At 40.0% G+C, this 25,514-nt stretch overlaps 1 protein-coding gene across 1 annotated transcript in view; it reads right to left on the bottom strand.

Annotated features, from left to right (window-relative positions):
• Positions 1-25,514, bottom strand: part of si:ch211-79k12.1 (uncharacterized protein LOC568891 homolog) — a 70,349-nt gene that overhangs the window by 8,319 nt on the left and 36,516 nt on the right. Inside the window, exons 5-6 of the mRNA XM_061915012.1 lie at positions 16,307-16,452; positions 10,797-10,938 (exon numbers count right to left, since the gene is read on the bottom strand). Coding sequence (XP_061770996.1) covers positions 10,797-10,938; positions 16,307-16,452 — 288 coding nt within the window. The remainder of the gene's footprint in view (positions 1-10,796; positions 10,939-16,306; positions 16,453-25,514) is intronic.

Genomic DNA, 25,514 nt, shown 5'->3' with positions numbered 1-25,514 from the left:
GACCGGCAAGCACATGTGTCTCAAATTTGGTAAAAGTTGCTTAAAAAAAGTATTTGTAGAGCAAAGGCGGGACTTTATGCATAAAAATCCATTAAGCAACGAGGTTGCTCTGGACTAATAGTTATGTTATAATAATATTGCTGAAAATACCACAACATTTTGACCCCGATAAATCAGATTGACTTGAAATTTCTCACAAAAATGTCTTCAAAACGCTGGCTGTAACTTCAGTGTGTTTAGCCAAATCACCACAAAATGTGGTTCAGACATTTAGGGGACCGGCAAGCACATGTGTGTCAAATTTGAGAAAAGTTGCTTAAAAAGGTATTTGTAGAGCAAAGGTGGGACTTGATGCATAAAAATCCATTAAGGAACGAGGTTGCTCTGGACTAATAATTATGTTATAATAATATTGCTGAAAATACCACAAAATTTGGACCCCAATAAATCAGATTGACTTGAAATTTCTCACAAACATTTCTTCAAAACGCTGGCTGTAACTTCAGTGTGTTTAGCCAAATCACCACAAAATGTGGTTCAGACATTTAGGGGACCGGCAAGCACATGTGTGTCAAATTTGGGAAAAGTTGCTTAAAAAGGTATTTTCCGGAGCAAAGGTGGGACTTGATGCATAAAAATCCAATAAGCAACGAGGTTACTCCCGACTAATAATTAGATTATAATAATGTTGTTGAGAAGATCCCCAAAATTTTGACCCCAATAAACCGAATTGACTTGAAATTTCTCACAAAAATGTCTTCAAAGCGCTGGCTGTAACTTTAGTGTGTTTAGCCAAATCACCACAAAATGTGGTTCAGACATTTAGGGGACCGGCAAGCACATGTGTGTCAAATTTGGTAAAAGTTGCTTAAAAAAGGTATTTGTAGAGCAAAGGCGGGACTTGATGCATAAAAATCCATTAAGCAACGAGGTTGCTCTGGACTAATAATTATGGTATAATAATATTGCTGAAAATACCACAACATTTTGACCCCAATAAATCAGATTGACTTGAAATTTCTCACAAACATTTCTTCAAAACGCTGGCTGTAACTTCAGTGTGTTTAGCCAAATCACCACAAAATGTGGTTCAGACATTTAGGGGACCGGCAAGCACATGTGTGTCAAATTTGAGAAAAGTTGCTTAAAAAGGTATTTGTAGAGCAAAGGTGGGACTTGATGCATAAAAATCCATTTAGCAACGAGGTTGCTCTGGACAAATAATTATGTTATAATAACATTGCTGAAAATACCACAACATTTGGACCCCAATAAATCAGATTGACTTGAAATTTCTCACAAACATTTCTTCAAAACGCTGGCTGTAACTTCGGTGTGTTTAGCCAAATCACCGCAAAATGTGGTTCAGACATTTAGGGGACCGGCAAGCACATGTGTGTCAAATTTGGGAAAAGGTGCTTAAAAAGGTATTTTCCGGAGCAAAGGTGGGACTTGATGCATAAAAATCCAATAAGCAACGAGGTTGCTCTGGACTAATAATTAGATTATAATAATGTTGTTGAGAAGATCCCCAAAATTTGGACCCTAATAAATCAAATTGACTTGAAATTTCTCACAAAAATGTCTTCAAAACGCTGGCTGTAACTTTAGTGTGTTTGGCCAAATCACCACAAAATGTGGTTCAGACATTTAGGGGACCGACAAGCACATGTGTGTCAAATTTGGGAAAAGTTGCTTAAAATTTATTTTCCTGAGCAAAGGCGGGACTTGATGCATAAAAATCCATTAAGCAACGAGGTTGCTCTGGACTAATAGTTATGTTATAATAATATTGCTGAAAATACCACAACATTTTGACCCCAATAAATCAGATTGACTTGAAATTTCTCACAAAAATGTCTTCAAAGCGCTGGCTGTAACTTCAGTGTGTTTAGCCAAATCACCACAAAATGTGGTTCAGACATTTACGGGACCGGCAAGCACATGTGTGTCAAATTTGAGAAAAGTTGTTTAAAAAGGTATTTTCCGGAGCAAAGGTGGGACTTGATGCATAAAAATCCATTAAGCAACGAGGTTGCTCTGGACTAATAATTATGTTATAATAATATTGCAGAAAATACAACAAAATTTGGACCCCAATAAATCAGATTGACTTGAAATTTCTCACAAACATTTCTTCAAAACGCTGGCTGTAACTTCGGTGTGTTTAGCCAAATCACCACAAAATGTGGTTCAGACATTTAGAGGACCGGCAAGCACATGTGTGTCAAATTTGGGAAAAGTTGCTTAAAAAGGTATTTGTAGAGCAAAGGCGGGACTTGATGCATAAAAATCCATTAAACAACGAGGTTGCTCTGGACTAATAACTATATTATAATAATGTCGTTGAGAAGATCTCCAAAATTTGGACCCCAATAAACCAAATTGACTTGAAATTTCTCACAAAAACGTCTTCAAAGCGCTGGCTTTAACTTCGGTGTGTTTAGCCAAATCACCACAAAATGTTGTTCAGACATTTAGGGGACCGGCAAGCACATGTGTGTCGAATTTGAGAAAAGTTGCTTAAAAAGGTATTTGTAGAGCAAAGGTGGGACTTGATGCATAAAAATCCATTAAGCAACGAGGTTGCTCTGGACTAATAGTTATGTTATAATAATATTGCTGAAAATACCACAAAATTTTGACCCCAATAAATCAGATTGACTTGAAATTTCTCACAAACATTTCTTCAAAACGCTGCCTGTAACTTCGGTGTGTTTAGCCAAATCACCACAAAATGTGGTTCAGACATTTAGAGGACCGGCAAGCACATGTGTGTCAAATTTGGGAAAAGTTGCTTAAAAAGGTATTTGTAGAGCAAAGGCGGGACTTGATGCATAAAAATCCATTAAACAACGAGGTTGCTCTGGACTAATAATTATATTATAATAATGTCGTTGAGAAGATCTCCAAAATTTGGACCCCAATAAATCAAATTGACTTGAAATTTCTCACAAAAATGTCTTCAAAGCGCTGGCTGTAACTTCGGTGTGTTTAGCCAAATCACCACAAAATGTGGTTCAGACATTTAGGGGACCGGCAAGCACATGAGTGTCAAATTTGGGAAAAGTTGCTTAAAAAGGTATTTTCCTGAGCAAAGGCGGGACTTAAAGGGCCCCTTCTCGTTAAAAATGTTTTAAGTTCCCCTGATACCCCATAATGTGTTATGTATATCCATCCATCCATCCATCCACCCATTTCCTACCGCTTGTCCCTATTACAGTAAAGTTCTGCTGAACAAGTTGCCATTTTTTTTTTGTGTGTAAAATCTACTGATTTTTTTTGTCAGTGTACAGTACAGGCCAAAGGTTTGAAACACCTTCTCATTCAATGGGTTTTCTTTATTTTCATAACTATTTGCATTGTAGATTGTCACTGGAGGCATGACAACTATGAATGAACACTAGTGGGGTTCAGTACTTAACAAAAAAAAGGGGAAATAACTGAAAACATGTTTTGTATTCGAATTTCTTCAAAATAGGTACTGCTTGCTCTAATTACTGCTTTGCCCTCTCTTGGCATTCCCTGGATGAGGTGCAAGCACACCTGTGAAGTGAAAACCATTTCAGGTGACTACCTCTTGTAGCTCATCGAGAGAATGCCAAGAGTGTGCAAAGTAGTCATTTTTCATCCAGTTCAAACCATTTCTACTTCCAACTGTTCAGCCTGTTCGGGAATCGCGGACTTTCCCCTGAAAAATTCCAAAAATTACCTGTATACCCAGAATTCCAGGTTTTCCGGGACATTTTTCCATTCAAAATGATTTGGCCATTTTTCAAACTTCCACCATTTCCACATTTTTCAACCAATTCAAACCATTCGACTTTCAACACATTCCACCATCCTGAAAATTCAAACTATCCCTTTTCCAAGTTCTAAAAAAAAATTCCAGGATTTTCTCTCGATGAGCTTCAAGCGCATCTGTGCAGTGAAAACCATTTCAGGTGACTACCTCTTGAAGCTCATCGAGAGAATGCCAAGAGTGTGCAAAGCAGTCATGTTTCAGCCGATTCAAACTGTTCCAACTTTAAACTGTTCAGCCTATTTGGGAATTGCGGGCTTTTTCTTGACAAATTCCAAAACTTCCCAGAATTCCAGGTTTTCCGGGACATTTCTCCCACTCAAAATGAATTGGTCATTTCTCAAACTTACATATTTTCCACATTTTTCAGCCTATTCAAACCATTACACCTTCAACACGTTCCACCATCCTGGAAATCCAAACTACACTATTTCCAAGTTAGAAAAAAATTCCAGGATTTTCTCTCGATGAGCTTCTTGCGCACCTGTGAATTCAAAACTATTTCAGGTGACTACCTCTTGAAGCTCATCGAGAGAATGCCAAGAGTGTGCAAAGCAGTCATTTTTCATCCAATTCAAACCTTCCCTACTTCCAACTGTTCAGCTTATTCGAGAATCGTGGGCTTTCTCTTGACAAATTCCAAAAAATCCCAGGTTTTCTGGGACATTTCTCCCACTCAAAATGAATTGGTCATTTCTCAAACTTACATATTTTCCACATTTTTCAGCCTATTCAAACAAACTAATCCACCTTCAACACATTCCACCATCCTGGCAATCCAAACTACCCTATTTCCAAGTTCAAAAAAATTCCATGATTTTCTCTCGATGAGCTTCAAGCACATCTGTGAATTCAAAACTATTTCAGGTGACTACCTCTTGAAGCTCATCGAGAAAATGCCAAGAGTGTGCAATGCAGTCATTTTTCATCCAATTCAAACCTTTCCTACTTCCAACTGTTCAGCTTATTCGAGAATTGTGGGCTTTCTCTTGACAAATTCCAAAAAATCCCAGGTTTTCTGGGACATTTCTCCCACTCAAAATGAATTGGTCATTTCTCTAACTTACATATTTTCCACATTTTTCAGCCTATTCAAACAAACTAATCCACCTTCAACACATTCCACCATCCTGGCAATCCAAACTACCCTATTTCCAAGTTCAAAAAAATTACAGGATTTTCTCTCGATGAGCTTCAAGCACATCTGTGAATTCAAAACCATTTCAGGTGACTACCTCTTGAAGCTCATCGAGAAAATGCCAAAAGTGTGCAAAGCAGTCATTTTTCATCCAATTCAAACCTTTCCTACTTCCAACTGTTCAGCTTATTCGAGAATCGTGGGCTTTCTCTTGACAAATTCCAAAACTTCCCAGAATTCCAGGTTTTCCGGGACATTTCTCCCACTCAAAATGAATTGGTCATTTCTCAAACTAACATATTTTCCACATTTTTATGCCTATTCAAACAAACTATTCCACCTTCAACACATTCCATCATCCTGGCAATTCAAACTACACTATTTCCGAGTTCTAAAAAAAATCCCAGGGTTTTCTCTCGATGGGCTTCAAGCACATCTGTGAATTCAAAACCATTTCGGGTGACTACCTCTTGAAGCTCATCGAGAGAATGCCAAGAGTGTGCATAGCAGTCGTGTTTCAGCCGATTCAAACTGTTCCAACTTTTAACTGTTCAGCCTATTTTGGAATCGCTGGCTTTTTCATGACAAATTCCAAAAATTCCCGGATTTCCCAGAATTCCAGGTTTTCCGAGACATTTTTCTCATTCAAAATAATTTGGCCATTTTTAAAAACTTTCACCATTTCCACATTTTTCAACCAATTCAAACCATTCCACCTTCAACACATTCCACCGTCCTGGAAATTCAAACTACCCCTTTTCCAAGTTCTAAAAAAAATTCCAGGATTTTCTCTCGATGAGCTTCTTGCGCACCTGTGAATTCAAAACCATTTCAGGTGACTACCTCTTGAAGCTCATCGAGAGAATGCCAAGAGTGTGCAAAGCAGTCATTTTTCATCCAATTCAAACCTTCCCTACTTCCAACTGTTCAGCTTATTCGAGAACCGTGGGCTTTCTCTTGACAAATTCCAAAAAATCCCAGAATTCCAGGTTTTCTGGGACATTTCTCCCACTCAAAATGAATTGGTCATTTCTCAAACTTACATATTTTCCACATTTTTCTGCCTATTCAAACAAACTAATCCACCTTCAACACATTCCACCATCCTGGAAATTCAAACTACCCTATTTCCAAGTTCAAAAAAATTCCATGATTTTCTCTCGATGAGCTTCAAGCACATCTGTGAAGTGAAAACCATTTCAGGTGACTACCTCTTGAAGCTCATCGAGAGAATGCCAAGAGTGCGCAAAGCAGTCATGTTTCAGCCAATTCAAACCTTTCCTACTTCCAACTGTTCAGCTTATTCGAGAATTGTGGGCTTTCTCTTGACAAATTCCCAAAAATCCCAGGTTTTCTGGGACATTTCTCCCACTCAAAATGAATTGGTCATTTCTCTAACTTACATATTTTCCACATTTTTCAGCCTATTCAAACAAACTAATCCACCTTCAACACATTCCACCATCCTGGCAATCCAAACTACCCTATTTCCAAGTTCAAAAAAATTCCATGATTTTCTCTCGATGAGCTTCAAGCACATCTGTGAATTCAAAACTATTTCAGGTGACTACCTCTTGAAGCTCATCGAGAAAATGCCAAGAGTGTGCAATGCAGTCATTTTTCATCCAATTCAAACCGTTCCAACTTCCAACTGTTCAGCCTATTCGGGAATCACAGGCTTTTTCATGACAAATTCCAAAAATTCCCGGATTTCCCAGGACATTTCTCCCACTCAAAATTAATTGGTCATTTCTCAAACTAACATACTTTCCACATTTTTCTGCCTATTCAAACCATTCCACCTTCAACACATTCCACCATCCTGGAAATCCAAACCACCCTATTTCCAAGTTAAAAAAAATTCCAGGATTTTCTCTCGATGAGCTTCAAGCACATCTGTGAAGTGAAAACCATTTCAGGTGACTACCTCTTGAAGCTCATCGAGAAAATGCCAAGAGTGTGCAAAGCAGTCATTTTTCATCCAATTCAAACCTTTCCTACTTCCAACTGTTCAGCTTATTCGAGAATTGTGGGCTTTCTCTTGACAAATTCCAAAAAATCCCAGGTTTTCTGGGACATTTCTCCCACTCAAAATGAATTGGTCATTTCTCAAACTTACATATTTTCCACATTTTTCAGCCTATTCAAACAAACTATCCCACCTTCAACACATTCCACCATCCTGGAAATTCAAACTACACTATTTCCAAGTTCTAAAAAAAAAATCCCAGGATTTTCTCTCGATGGGCTTCAAGCACATCTGTGAAGTGAAAACCATTTTGGGTGACTACCTCTTGAAGCTCATCGAGAGAATGCCAAAGGTGTGCAGAGCAGTAATCCTAACAAAGGGTGGCTATTTTGAAGAAACTAGAATATAAAACCTGTTTTTTAGTTATTTCCCCTTATTTGTGTTGAGTACATAACTCCACATGTGTTCATTCATAGTTTCTATGCCTTCTTCTGATGTTCCCTCTGAAGGCAGCCTTAACTGCGATGTGGCCCGCAATGAAAACAAAGTGGAACATTTAGAACATTTGAAGACCACGTTCTGGAAGTTTGCCTGACATTTAAACGCTTATCTTCTCCCAAGCACTTTGTTTGCACACGTGGACAATTCCTTTGTGTCGAAAGCTGAGTTATTTTTTCCCGCAATTTCACAGCAGAAGTGACAACATGGGACTTTGGAGAGCCCTTCAAGGATGAGGAGTCATTACTAGCGTCGTCCCCCGGAATGAGTTTCTGGTTTAAATAGTAGATGCGCTCCAGGGGAAAGAAGGCAAAGACGCTTTGGCACGTCTGCGACCCGGCAGTCAACTGCCGCAGCGGTACGATCCTCCCCATAATAAATAACGTACGGTGGCGTCGTGGAGCTTCCAGAGGGGGGCGTTTTAAACGGGGGTGAGGCGCTCCAACGCTGCAGTCTTCTCAGAGGTCACTGATGAAGATGATGCCTAATTGCATTAGCCGCAATGCTGTAATGAAATTAGCACTCCGCGTGAGTAATAGCATCGCGTGAAAAATAAGACCGTTAGTCCGGAGCTCCTATTTGAAGACTCTCGGACTACTTTCAGGTTTTATTATCATTCTTGACGTTCTTCGAAAAAACGGATCCAAGGTCATGTAGAGCAGTGGTTCTGAGATGGTTTGTCTGCAACCCTGGACGAATGGTAGCCACACACGTTGGTCGTCATGAGTAAAATACTTCAAACACATATTTATTAACGAGGTTTTATGATTATAGTTGTAGCTAACAAAGAATACATATTCAGAATCTCATAAAATTAGTAAAATTGCTAAAAAACCTCCGTATTACTGGTGTTCCTAATTGGATTAGCTGGAATGTTGCAATGAAATCAGTACTCTGCGTGAGTATTAGCATTGCATGAAAAAAAGCTAACAAAAAGAAGCTAACAAAAAAAACCAAAATCGGAATCTCGTGAAATTAGGAAAATTGTCAAAAACTTCCGTATTGCTGGTGTTCCTAATTGGATTAGCCGGAATGTTATAATGAAATTAGTACTCTGCGTGAGTATTAGCATCGCATGAAAAAAAAGTCAACAAAAAAGAAGCTAACAAAAAAAAATGCAAAATCAGAATCTCGTGAAATTAGGAAAATTGTGGAAAACTTCCGTTTTGCTCGCGTTCCCAATTGGATTAGCTGGAATGTTGTAATAAAATTAGCACGCCACGTGAGTATTAGCATTGTGTGAAAAATAAGCTAACAAAAAAAACGCAAAATCAGAATCTCGTGAAATTGGGAAAACTGTCAAAAACTTCCATATTACTCGTGTTCCTAATTGGATTAACCGGAATGTTGTAATGAAATCAGTACTCCACGTGAGTATTAGCATCGCGTGAAAAATTACACAGTTTGCCGGGTGGGACAAATGCAAACCGTTTGTCCGGCGAGACAGCGAGGAGTTCCTATTTGAAGACTCTCGGACTACTTTCAGGTTTTATTATCATTCTTGACGTTCTTCGAAAAAATGGATCCAAGGTCATGTAGAGCAGTGGTTCTGAGATGGTTTGTCCGCAACCCTGGACGAATGGTAGCCACACACGTTGGTCGTCATGAGTAAAATACTTCAAACACATATTTATTAACGAGGTTTTATGATTATAGTTGTAGCTAACAAAGAATGCATATTCAGAATCTCATAAAATTAGGAAAATTGCTAAAAAACCTCCGTATTGCTGGTGTTCCTAATTGGATTAGCTGGAATGTTGCAATGAAATTAGTACTCTGCGTGAGTATTAGCATCGCATGAAAAAAAGCTAACAAAAAGAAGCTAACAAAAAAAAGCAAAATCGGAATCTCGTGAAATTAAGAAAATTGTCAAAAACTTCCGTATTGCTGGTGTTCCTAATTGGATTAGCCGGAATGTTATAATGAAATTAGTACTCTGCGTGAGTATTAGCATCGCATGAAAAAAAAGTCAACAAAAAAGAAGCTAACAAAAAAAAATGCAAAATCAGAATCTCGTGAAATTAGGAAAATTGTGGAAAACTTCCGTTTTGCTCGCGTTCCCAATTGGATTAGCTGGAATGTTGTAATAAAATTAGCACGCCACGTGAGTATTAGCATTGTGTGAAAAATAAGCTAACAAAAAAAACGCAAAATCAGAATCTCGTGAAATTGGGAAAACTGTCAAAAACTTCCATATTACTCGTGTTCCTAATTGGATTAATCGGAATGTTGTAATGAAATTAGTACTCCACGTGAGTATTAGCATCGCGTGAAAAATTACACAGTTTGCCGGGTGGGACAAATGCAAACCGTTTGTCCGGCGAGACAGCGAGGAGTTCCTATTTGAAGACTCTCGGACTACTTTCAGGTTTTATTATCATTCTTGACGTTCTTCAAAAAAATGGATCCAAGGTCATGTAGAGCAGTGGTTCTGAGATGGTTTGTCCGCAACCCTGGACGAATGGTAGCCACACACGTTGGTCATCATGAGTAAAATACTTCAAACACATATTTATTAACGAGGTTTTATGATTATAGTTGTAGCTAACAAAGAATGCATTGTCAGAATCTCATAAAATTAGGAAAATTGCTAAAAAACCTGGTGTTCCTAATTGGATTAGCCGGAATGTTGTAATGAAATTAGCACTCAGCGTGAGTATTAGCATCGCATGAAAAAAAAAAGTCAACAAAAAAGAAGCTAACAAAAAAAAAATGCAAAATCAGAATCTCGTGAAATTGGGAAAATTGTCAAAAACTTTTGTATTACTCGTGTTCCTAATTGTGAAGGCACCATTAATGCTAAATGGTCCATACAGGTTTTAGAACAACATATGTTGTCATCCAAGCCACGTTATAATGGACGCCCCTGCTTATTTCAGCAAGACAAGTGTTACAACTGCGTGGCTTAGTAAAAAAAGAGTGCGGGTACTTTCCTGGCCCGCCTGCAGTCCAGACCTGTCTCCCATGGAAAATGTGTGGTGCATTATGAAGCGTAAAATAGGACAGCGGAGACCCCGGACTGTTGAAGGACTGAAGCTCTACATAAAACAAGAATGGGAAAGAATTCCACTTTCAAAGCTTCTACAATTAGTTTCCTCAATTCCCAAACGTTTATTGAGTGTTTTTCGAAGAAAAGGTGATGTAACACAGTGGTGAACATGCCCTTTCCCAACTACTTTGTCACGTGTTGCAGCCATGAAATTCTAAGTTAATTATTATTTGCAAGTTTATGAGTTTGAACATCAAATATGTTGTCTTTGTAGCATATTCAACTGAATATGGGTTGGAAATGATTTGCAAATCATTGTTTATATTTACATCGGACACAATTTCCCAACTCATATAGAAACGGGGTTTGAAAATCCAACCTCAAAATGAGACGATCTTACCAGGCAAGACGACGACGGTGACGTTGTGCGAGCGTCTGTGCGGCACGGAGGGATGCTCGGCCTTGCAGGCGTACACCCCGGCATCCGAGGCCCTCACTCCTCGCAAACTCAGCAGAGGCGAAGGCAGCAGCCAGTCGTCACCCTGAAGGAAGAGAATGATAACAAAAAAAAAAAAACAGAAGCTTTAAGTCCCGAGTGAAGTCAATTTCCCCCCAGTGGGCTAATCCCCAGGCGTGTACACACATTGACACAAGTCAATAACCCAGATAACACCGGAAATGCGGGAGCGGTGGCAGAACGATGAGGCGTAATGAGACGGCGAGGGAGCGGGAAGAATGACTGACACGGAAATAGCATCACTATTATGAGCAAGATGGCGGCGGGGAGACAATCCAACAAGAAACAAGAAGTAACAGAATGCAAATGACTTGGCTTCTGGGCGAGCTGAGACTCCTGCCAAGGGACGTTCCTTTCAATTTGAAGGGAATTAAAGAGAATTTCCCCCCCAAAAAAATACATTTAAGCGCAGATCTGGCCAAGGTGTAACGCCGGTTCGGCATCGTGGTACCAAGTTCGATTCTCTCGTGGATGTGTCCAAACGACGAACACAACAAAGGTAGGATCTAACAAATTTATTAACAAAAAGGGAGCTCTGAACAAAAACACTGGAGCTAAGTAAGGTAAACAAAAGTATAAAAAACTAAGACTTGGCACCAAGGCACAAAAGTAAAAACAAAGATGATTAGCATGTGAGCTAAAGATGACAAGGAGGCTTAGCTGATGAGCTAGCGAGAAAAACATACCTGACGTCACGTTGCGTGAAAGCAAGCTCGAGTCCCAGAAAGAATACACAGAAGAGGCTGGATAATAAAGGTGAATTATATTTATATAGCGCTTTTCTCAAGTGACTCAAAGCGCTTTACATAGTGAAACCCAATATCTAAGTTACATTTAAACCAGCGTGGGTGGCACTGGGAGCAGGTGGGTAAAGTGTCTTGCCCAAGGACACAACGACAGTGACTAGGATGGCGGAGGCGGGAATCGAACCTGCAACCCTCAAGTTTCTGGCACGGCCACTCTACCAACCGACCTATGCCGGGGAAGGTGATTAACAGAGTGGCAGTGGCAGCTGAAACTAATAGGTAACCATGGTGATGGACTAAACGGGACATAAACGGGTCAGACGGAGAATGAAAACACAGATGGAAAATTAAACAATAACGTGTCAAGATCCGAGTAACGGATCGCAACACAAGGCAGCCTTTTGTACCTTGTTTTCCGGACTATCAATCCATCAATCAATGTTTACTTATATGGCCCTACATCACAAGTGTCTCAAAGGGCTGCAAAAGCCACAACGACATCCTCGGCTCAGGTCCCACATCAGGGCAAGGAAAAACTCAACTCAATGGGACAATGAGAAACCTTGGAGGGGGCCGTAGATGTGGGGTGACCGGTGCAAAGAGGAGACGCTGCCGAAGGTGAGCCACGTAAATAAGACCACCCACAAAAACGGCGCATCCTCAAGCAACTGTCATTTTTGTCACATTTTGACCAAAAAACCACTGTTAGAATAATTATGTGTAAGTTATCACAAACGTTTCCGTTTTTGGAAACTTCCGGCGAGCAGACAGAGGCTGTCTTTGTTGCACCAAGCCAAAGGCTTGTAAAATCCATTGTGTACGATGGGCGGAGACGAGAGTGGTTATATATTGTGATCCAAGACCTGCCCAAGCTCGATCCAGGACCAGCCCAAGCCCGAGGCATATTTTTCTTAAAGTGACCGAAAATAATGCCATTCTTTTAGAAACAGCTTTTGTTATGTAAATAGGGAATATCCAAATAAAATAGGAGACTTGAACCTTTTTTGTTACGGCGTAATGACACTGTACGAGGGTACAGATGTACACCTTTCTCCTCACTGAGCCAAATTGGACTCAGTCTCTTTGATTCTTTGCTTCTTGTCTGTTTTAATAGATGTCATCGATGTTTAAACCTGACATAGACCACAAGGAAAGGTTTTATATTTAGAAAAAAAAAACAATCTTAATAAGACCCCTTTTGATGCACCTTATAATCCGGTGCGCCCTATGGTCCAGAAAATACGGGTATGCAAATCTTTGACTGGGTTGTGTCTCTTCGGTCCTGCAGGGCTGCTGTCTGTCTGGGATGTGGCGCCACTTCCTGCCCTGAATCCACACGCAGATAACGTGCGTGAAAATACACATCACAGCAGCAGCGTGACGCTCCCGGTGTCATTTTTGTCACTTTGCTGACAGCAGCTACTGCCGAGGTGTCAGTCGCACTGACAGCGAGGGAGCGCTGCACAAGGTAGTGGGAATGTCTAGCAGATAATCACACACGATAATCTTTCCACGCCGGGAATCCAAATAAAACCTGGGTGAAGACTGACCCTTAAATGATCGACCTCAACATGTCAAAATAATGTTTAGATGCCTTGCAGGTGAAATGAATTAATTAACTTAATTAATTATGAATGTTCATATTCATCTCGGAGAAAGATAACCAGCGAGTTTAATTAAATAGTGGTGTTTCAGTTTGAGCACATAAAAAGATAAGGCCCCTTAGTTTGAGATTGGCAGGTGGATTCGTAGGAAAAAAAGTGATAGCCCTATCCTTGAGAAGAGACGACATGTCTAGCTCGACATCAACATTTAAGTTATGACATAAAGCTGTTGTTTTCCAGACACTTACACAGGAACATCTTCTTTTATGGTCAGGATGTGCTGTCCTGACTTAGCACACACCCAGAGATAGAAAGGCGGACTAAAAACTAATGGTTTAGCTTCTCCAAGTTAGGAGTGCCTCATTTTCTTGACCTGAATTCTTCTGAAAAGGTATGGACACCCTTTACTTCAGGAAACCAAAATATTAGAATTTCTGCAAGAATATAAAAGGCAAAATGATGTCATGGCCACTCGAGGGTGATGATTATTTCTGGTCTTGTCATTCTGCATATCAAAAGTGATAGCCCTATCCTTGAGAAGAGACTACATGTCTAGCTCAACGTCAACATTTAAGTTATAACTTAAAGCAGTATTTTTCCAGAAACTTTCACACGGACATCTCCTTTTATGGTCAGGGTGTGCTGTCCTGACTTAGCACACACCCAGAGATAGAAAGGCGGACTAAAAACTAATGGTTTGGCTTCTCCAAGTTGAGAGTGCCTCATTTTCTTGACCTGAACGCTTTTGAAAAGGTGTGGACACCCTTTACTTCAGGAAACCAAAATGTTAGAATTTCTGCAAGAAAATGAAAGGAAAAATGATGTCATGGCCACTAGAGGGGATGTTTATTTCTGGTCTTGTGATTCTGCATATCAAAAGTGATAGCCCTATCCTTAAGAAGAGACTACATGTCTAGCTCGACATCAACATTTAAGTAATGACTTAAAGCTGTTGTTTTCCAGACACTTACACAGGAACATCTTCTTTTATGGTCAGGGTGTGCTGTCCTGACTTAGCACACACTCAGAGACAGAAATGGGCGGACTAAAAACTAATGGTTTGGCTTCTCCAAGTTAGGAGTGCCTCATTTTCTTGACCTGAATTCTTCTGAAAAGGTATGGACACCCTTTACTTCAGGACACCAAAATATTAGAATTTCTGCAAGAATATAAAAGGCAAAATGATGTCATGGCCACTCGAGGGTGATGATTATTTCTGGTCTTGTCATTCTGCATATCAAAAGTGATAGCCCTATCCTTGAGAAGAGACTACATGTCTAGCTCAACGTCAACATTTAAGTTATAACTTAAAGCAGTATTTTTCCAGAAACTTTCACACGGACATCTCCTTTTATGGTCAGGGTTTGCTGTCCTGACTTAGCACACACCCAGAGATAGAAAGGCGGACTAAAAACTAATGGTTTGGCTTCTCCAAGTTGAGAGTGCCTCATTTTCTTGACCTGAACGCTTTTGAAAAGGTGTGGACACCCTTTACTTCAGGAAACCAAAATGTTAGAATTTCTGCAAGAAAATGAAAGGAAAAATGATGTCATGGCCACTAGAGGGGATGTTTATTTCTGGTCTTGTGATTCTGCATATCAAAAGTGATAGCCCTATCCTTAAGAAGAGACTACATGTCTAGCTCGACACCAACATTTAAGTTATGACTTAAAGCTGTTGTTTTCCAGACACTTACACAGGAACATCTTCTTTTATGGTCAGGGTGTGCTGTCCTGACTTAGCACACACTCAGAGACAGAAATGGGCGGACTAAAAACTAATGGTTTGGCTTCTCCAAGTTAGGAGTGCCTTATTTTCTTAAACCTGAACCCTTTTGAAAAGGTATGGACACTCTTGACTTCATGAAACCAAAATATTAGAATTTCAATACAATCTATAGATTTTTTTAAAGAAAAAAAAACTGCCTGCATGTCAGCTTTGTGTAATTAGTGTAACATTTTTAACAACATCTATATACACACATATATATATATATATATATACATACACACATATATACATATATATACACATGGATATATGATATTTATGATGTTTATTTATGATGAACAAAAATGTCAACACTTTTTAAATTACAAATGTTTCTCAAACGTATCAAGTATTATTTTATTTTGTTAATTATTATTATTATTTTTTTTTAAATTGCCTATTCAATGTTCATATTATATTAAATATTATTATTATCTCCTGTTTTATTGGATGTACCATTCATGCAGCGAAAAAAATGAATGTTATAAATTGTATGTCTTCTGTCCAATTTATTGTTTTGTATTTGGATAACATACTTTTATACGATACAGTACACATGTTTTTTTTACATTTTTGTATGAATAATGTATATATTGTAAAACAACTCTACCTATAATATATTGTTTTTATTTTTTTAAATGTATCAGGTATTATTTAAAATGATTTTGTTAAGGTTTGTTTAATTGTTTTGTTTAATTGCCTATTCATTCTATTTAATATATTATTATTATCTATACACATTTTCATGCAGCATTTTTTTTTTTTAATTAATTTTATGTCTTCTATTATTAATGTATATAAAGTACTACCACTACACCTATAATATACTGTGTTGTATTTCTCACATGATTTCCTGCACAAACTTTAATACCAGGAGGAAAATAATGAATCAAATCAATAAAATTCCGAATCAATTGGGTCTGGGTTTGGGATTTTGATGACACACGTTAATCTGTTTCCTGACCAAAAAGCTTGCTTGAACGCACCTGTCGACTCATCGCATTTTCTCAGCTCGGCCCGACGGGCTGTCATCATGCCGGATGAACGTCCTTTGCCGGGGTGGCGAGCAAAAGCAGTTTGTCAATCATGAGAGGTTTATGAATCACATCAAGACCTCATTACTCTTCAGGAGGAGGCGAGCTGGAGTCCCAAGCAAAGAGGCCCCGGTCTTAGCCGAAGAAGAACGACAAACAGGACACGAAACATTGCCAAAACAAAGCTGGAGGAAAAAGAGAAAGTGAAACAACACAAAAAAAATGATGAAATTCCTCACCTCCCGGAACCAGTAGTAGGTAGGTTGCTCGGAGGATCTGGCGTAGCATTTCAGCGCCACGTCGTCCCCGCGTCGCACTTTGATTTGATGTTGGAGGCTGAACAATCTGCTGAGACCCACTCGGAACAGCTGGGGCTCCCTCAAATCTACCAGGAGGACATGTGATCACACACAATGTTGTTGTGCTGCAACCAAATCTACCAGGAGGACATGTGATCACACACAATGTTGTTGTGCTGCAACCAAATCTACCAGGAGGACATGTGATCACACACAATGTTGTTGTGCTGCAACCAAATCTACCAGGAGGACATGTGATCACACACAATGTTGTTGTGCTGCAACCAAATCTACCAGGAGGACATGTGATCACACACAATGTTGTTGCGCTGCAACCAAATCTACCAGGAGGACATGTGATCACACACAATGTTGTTGTGCTGCAACCAAATCTACCAGGAGGACATGTGATCACACACAATGTTGTTGTGCTGCAACCAAATCTACCAGGAGGACATGTGATCACACACAATGTTGTTGTGCTGCAACCAAATCTACCAGGAGGACATGTGATCACACACAATGTTGTTGTGCTGCAACCAAATCTACCAGGAGGACATGTGATCACACACAATGTTGTTGCGCTGCAACCAAATCTACCAGGAGGACATGTGATCACACACAATGTTGTTGTGCTGCAACCAAATCTACCAGGAGGACATGTGATCACACACAATGTTGTTGTGCTGCAACCAAATCTACCAGGAGGACATGTGATCACACACAATGTTGTTGCGCTGCAACCAAATCTACCAGGAGGACATGTGATCACACACAATGTTGTTGTGCTGCAACCAAATCTACCAGGAGGACATGTGATCACACACAATGTTGTTGTGCTGCAACCAAATCTACCAGGAGGACATGTGATCACACACAATGTTGTTGTGCTGCAACCAAATCTACCAGGAGGACATGTGATCACACACAATGTTGTTGTGCTGCAACCAAATCTACCAGGAGGACATGTGATCACACACAATGTTGTTGTGCTGCAACCAAATCTACCAGGAGGACATGTGATCACACACAATGTTGTTGTGCTGCAACCAAATCTACCAGGAGGACATGTGATCACACACAATGTTGTTGTGCTGCAACCAAATCTACCAGGAGGACATGTGATCACACACAATGTTGTTGCGCTGCAACCAAATCTACCAGGAGGACATGTGATCACACACAATGTTGTTGTGCTGCAACCAAATCTACCAGGAGGACATGTGATCACACACAATGTTGTTGTGCTGCAACCAAATCTACCAGGAGGACATGTGATCACACACAATGTTGTTGCGCTGCAACCAAATCTACCAGGAGGACATGTGATCACACACGATGTTGTTGTGCTGCAACCAAATCTACCAGGAGGACATGTGATCACACACAATGTTGTTGTGCTGCAACCAAATCTACCAGGAGGACATGTGATCACACACAATGTTGTTGTGCTGCAACCAAATCTACCAGGAGGACATGTGATCACACACAATGTTGTTGCGCTGCAACCAAATCTACCAGGAGGACATGTGATCACACACAATGTTGTTGTGCTGCAACCAAATCTACCAGGAGGACATGTGATCACACACAATGTTGTTGTGCTGCAACCAAATCTACCAGGAGGACATGTGATCACACACAATGTTGTTGCGCTGCAACCAAATCTACCAGGAGGACATGTGATCACACACGATGTTGTTGCGCTGCAACCAAATCTACCAGGAGGACATGTGATCACACACGATGTTGTTGTGCTGCAACCAAATCTACCAGGAGGACATGTGATCACACACGATGTTGTTGCGCTGCAACCAAATCTACCAGGAGGACATGTGATCACACACGATGTTGTTGTGCTGCAACCAAATCTACCAGGAGGACATGTGATCACACACAATGTTGTTGTGCTGCAACCAAATCTACCAGGAGGACATGTGATCACACACAATGTTGTTGTGCTGCAACCAAATCTACCAGGAGGACATGTGATCACACACAATGTTGTTGTGCTGCAACCAAATCTACCAGGAGGACACGTGATCACACACAATGTTGTTGTGCTGCAACCAAATCTACCAGGAGGACATGTGATCACACACAATGTTGTTGTGCTGCAACCAAATCTACCAGGAGGACATGTGATCACACACAATGTTGTTGCGCTGCAACCAAATCTACCAGGAGGACATGTGATCACACACAATGTTGTTGCGCTGCAACCAAATCTACCAGGAGGACATGTGATCACACACAATGTTGTTGTGCTGCGACCAAATCTACCAGGAGGACACGTGATCACACACAATGTTGTTGTGCTGCAACCAAATCTACCAGGAGGACATGTGATCACACACAATGTTGTTGTGCTGCAACCAAATCTACCAGGAGGACATGTGATCACACACAATGTTGTTGTGCTGCAACCAAATCTACCAGGAGGACACGTGATCACACACAATGTTGTTGTGCTGCAACCAAATCTACCAGGAGGACACGTGATCACACACAATGTTGTTGTGCTGCAACCAAATCTACCAGGAGGACATGTGATCACACACAATGTTGTTGTGCTGCAACCAAATCTACCAGGAGGACATGTGATCACACACAATGTTGTTGTGCTGCAACCAAATCTACCAGGAGGACATGTGATCACACACAATGTTGTTGTGCTGCAACCAAATCTACCAGGAGGACATGTGATCACACACAATGTTGTTGTGCTGCAACCAAATCTACCAGGAGGACATGTGATCACACACAATGTTGTTGTGCTGCAACCAAATCTACCAGGAGGACATGTGATCACACACAATGTTGTTGTGCTGCAACCAAATCTACCAGGAGGACACGTGATCACACACAATGTTGTTGTGCTGCAACCAAATCTACCAGGAGGACATGTGATCACACACAATGTTGTTGTGCTGCAACCAAATCTACCAGGAGGACATGTGATCACACACAATGTTGTTGTGCTGCAACCAAATCTACCAGGAGGACACGTGATCACACGCAATGTTGTTGTGCTGCAACCAAATCTACCAGGAGGACACGTGATCACACACAATGTTGTTGTGCTGCAACCAAATCTACCAGGAGGACACGTGATCACACACAATGTTGTTGTGCTGCAACCAAATCTACCAGGAGGACATGTGACCACACACAATGTTGTTGCGCTGCAACCAAATCTACCAGGAGGACATGTGATCACACACAATGTTGTTGCGCTGCAACCAAATCTACCAGGAGGACATGTGATCACACACAATGTTGTTGCGCTGCAACCAAATCTACCAGGAGGACATGTGATCACACACAATGTTGTTGCGCTGCAACCAAATCTACCAGGAGGACATGTGATCACACACAATGTTGTTGTGCTGCAACCAAATCTACCAGGAGGACATGTGATCACACACAATGTTGTTGCGCTGCAACCAAATCTACCAGGAGGACATGTGATCACACACAATGTTGTTGTGCTGCAACCAAATCTACCAGGAGGACATGTGATCACACACAATGTTGTTGTGCTGCAACCAAATCTACCAGGAGGACATGTGATCACACACAATGTTGTTGTGCTGCAACCAAATCTACCAGGAGGACATGTGATCACACACACTGTTGTTGTGCTGCAACCAAATCATCATTGCAGTCTCTTTGCTGTTCAAGAAAACACAGTCGCCACTTTCCAGTCATTTCTACAACTCTTATTTTTCTAAAATAGAAGATGTCTGGTTCTAACACAGATCAATCAATCAATCAATCAATCAATGTGTTCACTTATATAACCCTAAATCACAGGTGCCTCAAAAGGGCTGCACAAACCACAACGACATCCACATAAGGGCAAGGAAAAACTCCCCCCAGTGGGACGTCGACAATGATGACTATGAGAAACCTTGGAGAGGACCGCCCACCCCCCCACAATCCAATAAACCAGGGGCAGTCACACATTTTCTGCAGGCAAGCTATTTTTCACTTGACCATTCATATTTATAATTTATATTGATTTATTTATGAAAAATACATTTTTGTTAACAAGTTAATGGTGTTTAATGATACTAAAAGCATTTTAAAGTTAGTTCAAGGCCTACTGAAAGCCACTGAAATTAGCACTCCGCGTGAGTAGTAGCATCGCGTGAAAAATAAGACCGTTAGTCCGGAGCTCCTATTTGAAGACTCTCGGACTACTTTCAGGTTTTATTATCATTCTTGACGTTCTTCGAAAAAATGGATCCAAGGTCATGTAGAGCAGTGGTTCTGAGATGGTTTGTCCGCAACCCTGGACGAATGGTAGCCACACACGTTGGTCGTCATGAGTAAAATACTTCAAGCACATATTTATTAACGAGGTTTTATGATTATAGTTGTAGCTAAAAAAGAATGCATATTCAGAATCTCATAAAATTAGGAAAATTGCTAAAAAACCTCCGTATTGCTGGTGTTCCTAATTGGATTAGCTGGAATGTTGTAATGAAATTAGTACGACATGAAAAAAAGCTAACAAAAAAGAAGCTAAAAAAAAACCCCGCAAAATCAGAATCTCGTGAAATTAGGAAAATTGTCAAAAACTTCCGTATTGCTGGTGTTCCTAATTGGATTAGCCGGAATGTTGTAATGAAATTAGCACTCAGTGGGAGTATTAGCATCGCATGAAAAAAAAGGCAACAAAAAATAAGCTAACAAAAAGAAAAAAAGAAAAATCAGAATCTCGTGAAATTAGGAAAATTGTCAAAAACTTCCGTATTGCTGGTGTTCCTAATTGGATTAGCCGGAATGTTGTAATGAAATTAGCACTCAGTGGGAGTATTAGCATCGCATGAAAAAAAAGGCAACAAAAAATAAGCTAACAAAAAGAAAAAAAGAAAAATCAGAATCTCGTGAAATTAGGAAAATTGTCAAAAACTTCCGTATTGCTGGTGTTCCTAATTGGATTAACCGGAATGTTGTAATGAAATTAGTACTCCACGTGAGTATTAGCATCGCATGAAAAATTTGACAGTTTGCCGGGTGGGACAAATGCAAACTGTTAGTCCGGCGAGACAGCGAGGAGCTCCTATTTGAAGACTCTCGGACTACTTTCAGGTTTTATTATCATTCTTGACGTTCTTCGAAAAAATGGATCCAAGGTCATGTAGAGCAGTGGTTCTGAGATGGTTTGTCCGCAACCCTGGACGAATGGTAGCCACACACGTTGGTCGTCATGAGTAAAATACTTCAAGCACATATTTATTAACGAGGTTTTATGATTATAGTTGTAGCTAACAAAGAATGCATATTCAGAATCTCATAAAATTAGGAAAATTGCTAAAAAACCTCCGTATTGCTGGTGTTCCTAATTGGATTAGCTGGAATGTTGTAATGAAATTAGTACGGCATGAAAAAAAGCTAACAAAAAAGAAGCTAAAAAAAAAAAACGCAAAATCAGAATCTCGTGAAATTAGGAAAATTGTCAAAAACTTCCGTATTGCTGGTGTTCCTAATTGGATTAGCCGGAATGTTGTAATGAAATTAGCACTCAATGGGAGTATTAGCATCGCATGAAAAAAAGGCAACAAAAAATAAGCTAACAAAAAAAAAAAAAGCAAAATCAGAATCTCGTGAAATTAGGAAAATTGTCAAAAAACCTCCGTATTGCTGGTGTTCCTAATTGGATTAGCTGGAATGTTGTAATGAAATTAGTACGGCATGAAAAAAAGCTAACAAAAAAGAAGCTAAAAAAAAAAACGCAAAATCAGAATCTCGTGAAATTAGGAAAATTGTCAAAAACGTCCGTATTGCTGGTGTTCCTAATTGGATTAGCCGGAATGTTGTAATGAAATTAGCACTCAGTGGGAGTATTAGCATCGCATGAAAAAAAAGGCAACAAAAAATTAGCTAACAAAAAAAAAAAAAGCAAAATCAGAATCTCGTGAAATTAGGAAAATTGTCAAAAACTTCCGTATTGCTGGTGTTCCTAATTGGATTAACCGGAATGTTGTAATGAAATTAGTACTCCACGTGAGTATTAGCATCGCATGAAAAATTAGACAGTTTGCCGGGTGGGACAAATGCAAACCGTTAGTCCGGCGAGACAGTGAGGAGCTCCTATTTGAAGACTCTCGGACTACTTTCAGGTTTTATTATCATTCTTGACGTTCTTCGAAAAAATGGATCCAAGGTCATGTAGAGCAGTGGTTCTGAGATGGTTTGTCCTCAACCCTGGACGAATGGTAGCCACACACGTTGGTCGTCATGAGTAAAATACTTCAAGCACATATTTATTAACGAGGTTTTATGATTATAGTTGTAGCTAACAAAGAATGCATATTCAGAATCTCATAAAATTAGGAAAATTGCTAAAAAACCTCCGTATTGCTGGTGTTCCTAATTGGATTAGCTGGAATGTTGTAATGAAATTAGTACGGCATGAAAAAAAGCTAACAAAAAAGAAGCTAAAAAAAAAAAACGCAAAATCAGAATCTCGTGAAATTAGGAAAATTGTCAAAAACCTCCGTATTGCTGGTGTTCCTAATTGGATTAGCCGGAATGTTGTAATGAAATTAGCACTCAGTGGGAGTATTAGCATCGCATGAAAAAAAAGGCAACAAAAAATAAGCTAACAAAAAAAAAAAAAGCAAAATCAGAATCTCGTGAAATTAGGAAAATTGTCAAAAACTTCCGTATTGCTGGTGTTCCTAATTGGATTAGCTGGAATGTTGTAATGAAATTAGTACGGCATGAAAAAAAGCTAACAAAAAAGAAGCTAAAAAAAACCCGCAAAATCAGAATCTCGTGAAATTAGGAAAATTGTCAAAAACTTCCGTATTGCTGGTGTTCCTAATTGGATTAGCCGGAATGTTGTAATGAAATTAGCACTCAGTGGGAGTATTAGCATCGCATGAAAAAAAAGGCAACAAAAAATAAGCTAACAAAAAAAAAAAAAGCAAAATCAGAATCTCGTGAAATTAGGAAAATTGTCAAAAACTTCCGTATTGCTGGTGTTCCTAATTGGATTAGCTGGAATGTTGTAATGAAATTAGTACGGCATGAAAAAAAGCTAACAAAAAAGAAGCTAAAAAAAAAAACGCAAAATCAGAATCTCGTGAAATTAGGAAAATTGTCAAAAACGTCCGTATTGCTGGTGTTCCTAATTGGATTAGCCGGAATGTTGTAATGAAATTAGCACTCAGTGGGAGTATTAGCATCGCATGAAAAAAAAGGCAACAAAAAATAAGCTAACAAAAAAAAAAAAAGCAAAATCAGAATCTCGTGAAATTAGGAAAATTGTCAAAAACTTCCGTATTGCTGGTGTTCCTAATTGGATTAGCCGGAATGTTGTAATGAAATTAGCACTCAGTGGGAGTATTAGCATCGCATGAAAAAAAAGGCAACAAAAAATAAGCTAACAAAAAAAAAAAAAGCAAAATCAGAATCTCGTGAAATTAGGAAAATTGTCAAAAACTTCCGTATTGCTGGTGTTCCTAATTGGATTAGCCGGAATGTTGTAATGAAATTAGCACTCAGTGGGAGTATTAGCATCGCATGAAAAAAAAGGCGACAAAAAATAAGCTAACAAAAAAAAAAAAAGCAAAATCAGAATCTCGTGAAATTAGGAAAATTGTCAAAAACTTCCGTATTGCTGGTGTTCCTAATTAGATTAACCGGAATGTTGTAATGAAATTAGTACTCCACGTGAGTATTAGCATCGCATGAAAAATTAGACAGTTTGCCGGGTGGGACAAATGCAAACCGTTAGTCCGGCGAGACAGCGAGGAGCTCCTATTTGAAGACTCTCTGACTACTTTCAGGTTTTATTATCATTCTTGACGTTCTTCGAAAAAATGGATCCAAGCTCATGTAGAGCAGTGGTTCTGAGATGGTTTGTCCGCAACCCTGGACGAATGGTAGCCACACACGTTGGTCGTCATGAGTAAAATACTAACGAGGTTTTATGATTATAGTTGTAGCTAACAAAGAATGCATATTCAGAATCTCATAAAATTAGGAAAATTGCTAAAAAAAAACCTCCGTATTGCTGGTGTTCCTAATTGGATTAGCTGGAATGTTGTAATGAAATCAGTACCCTGGTGAGTATTAGCATCGCATGAAAAAAAGCTAACAAAAAAGAAGCTAACAAAACAAAACAAAAAACCACAAAATCAGAATCTCGTGAAATTAGGAAAATTGTCAAAAACTTCCGTATTGCAAACACAGATCAATCAATTTTCTGCAGGCGAGCTACTTTTCAATTGACCAAGTCAAGGAGATCTGTTGGGATGTCGCATGGCTGCAGTTGTGTGTCCCCGAGTATGCAAGAATCCAGGAGAGTTGCGTGGAGGTAAGATGAATTTAATACACAAAAGAAAATAACAAAAGCAAACATAAAGCAGTCGTGCAGATAGACGTTCTCAACATAATATTATCATCGAGCACTGAGGAGTGCTCGAGTGAAACATAAATAGACTAGTGTGATTGACAGCAGGTGTGAACCGCTGCCAATCAACGAAAAGAGAAAAATAGTGCTCCGTGAATAAAAACAGGAAATACAACAAAATAAGAGCACTGAACCGGAAGTAAATACAAAAACACAAAAAACTAACAGAAATGAAGTGACACATCGTTACAGGACCTCCCCCTCAAGGAACAGATACCAGATGTTCCCTGGGAAAGAAAAAAAAATGGAAAAAAGTCCAAAATGTAAGGGAGGGTGGAGGGAGGATTTGGTGGAGGGTTGCCAAACCTCGTGTCCCCGCAGCCAGCGAGGGAAAGTCAGGTGGCGGCGCCGCGTAGAGCGCCGCTGGAACTGGCGAGGCGGGCGGCCAGGGAACGGCCAAATCACTGGCCGAAAAAGAGGAGAGTGCGCAGGGCACGGCCACATCCACGGCCGACGTAGAAGCGGGCGCGCTGAAGCAGGCCGGGAAGCAGAAGACGTAACCGGCGGCGTGGAAACCGCAGGCGTCATCGGCGGCGTGAAAGCGGCAGATGTCATCGGCGGCGTGAAAGCGGCGGATGTCATCGGCGGCGTGAAAGCGGCGGATGTCATCGGCGGCGTGAAAGCGGCGGATGTCATCGGCGGCGTGAAAGCGGCAGATGATGACGCCGGGCGAGGAGCAGCAAATGCCGGCCGAGGAGTAGCGGATGCCGGCGGTGA

The sequence above is a fragment of the Nerophis ophidion genome, linkage group LG11 (assembly GCF_033978795.1).
Source record: "Nerophis ophidion isolate RoL-2023_Sa linkage group LG11, RoL_Noph_v1.0, whole genome shotgun sequence".
NCBI lineage: Eukaryota > Metazoa > Chordata > Actinopteri > Syngnathiformes > Syngnathidae > Nerophis > Nerophis ophidion.
This window is presented reverse-complemented; position numbering and strand designations above follow the sequence as displayed.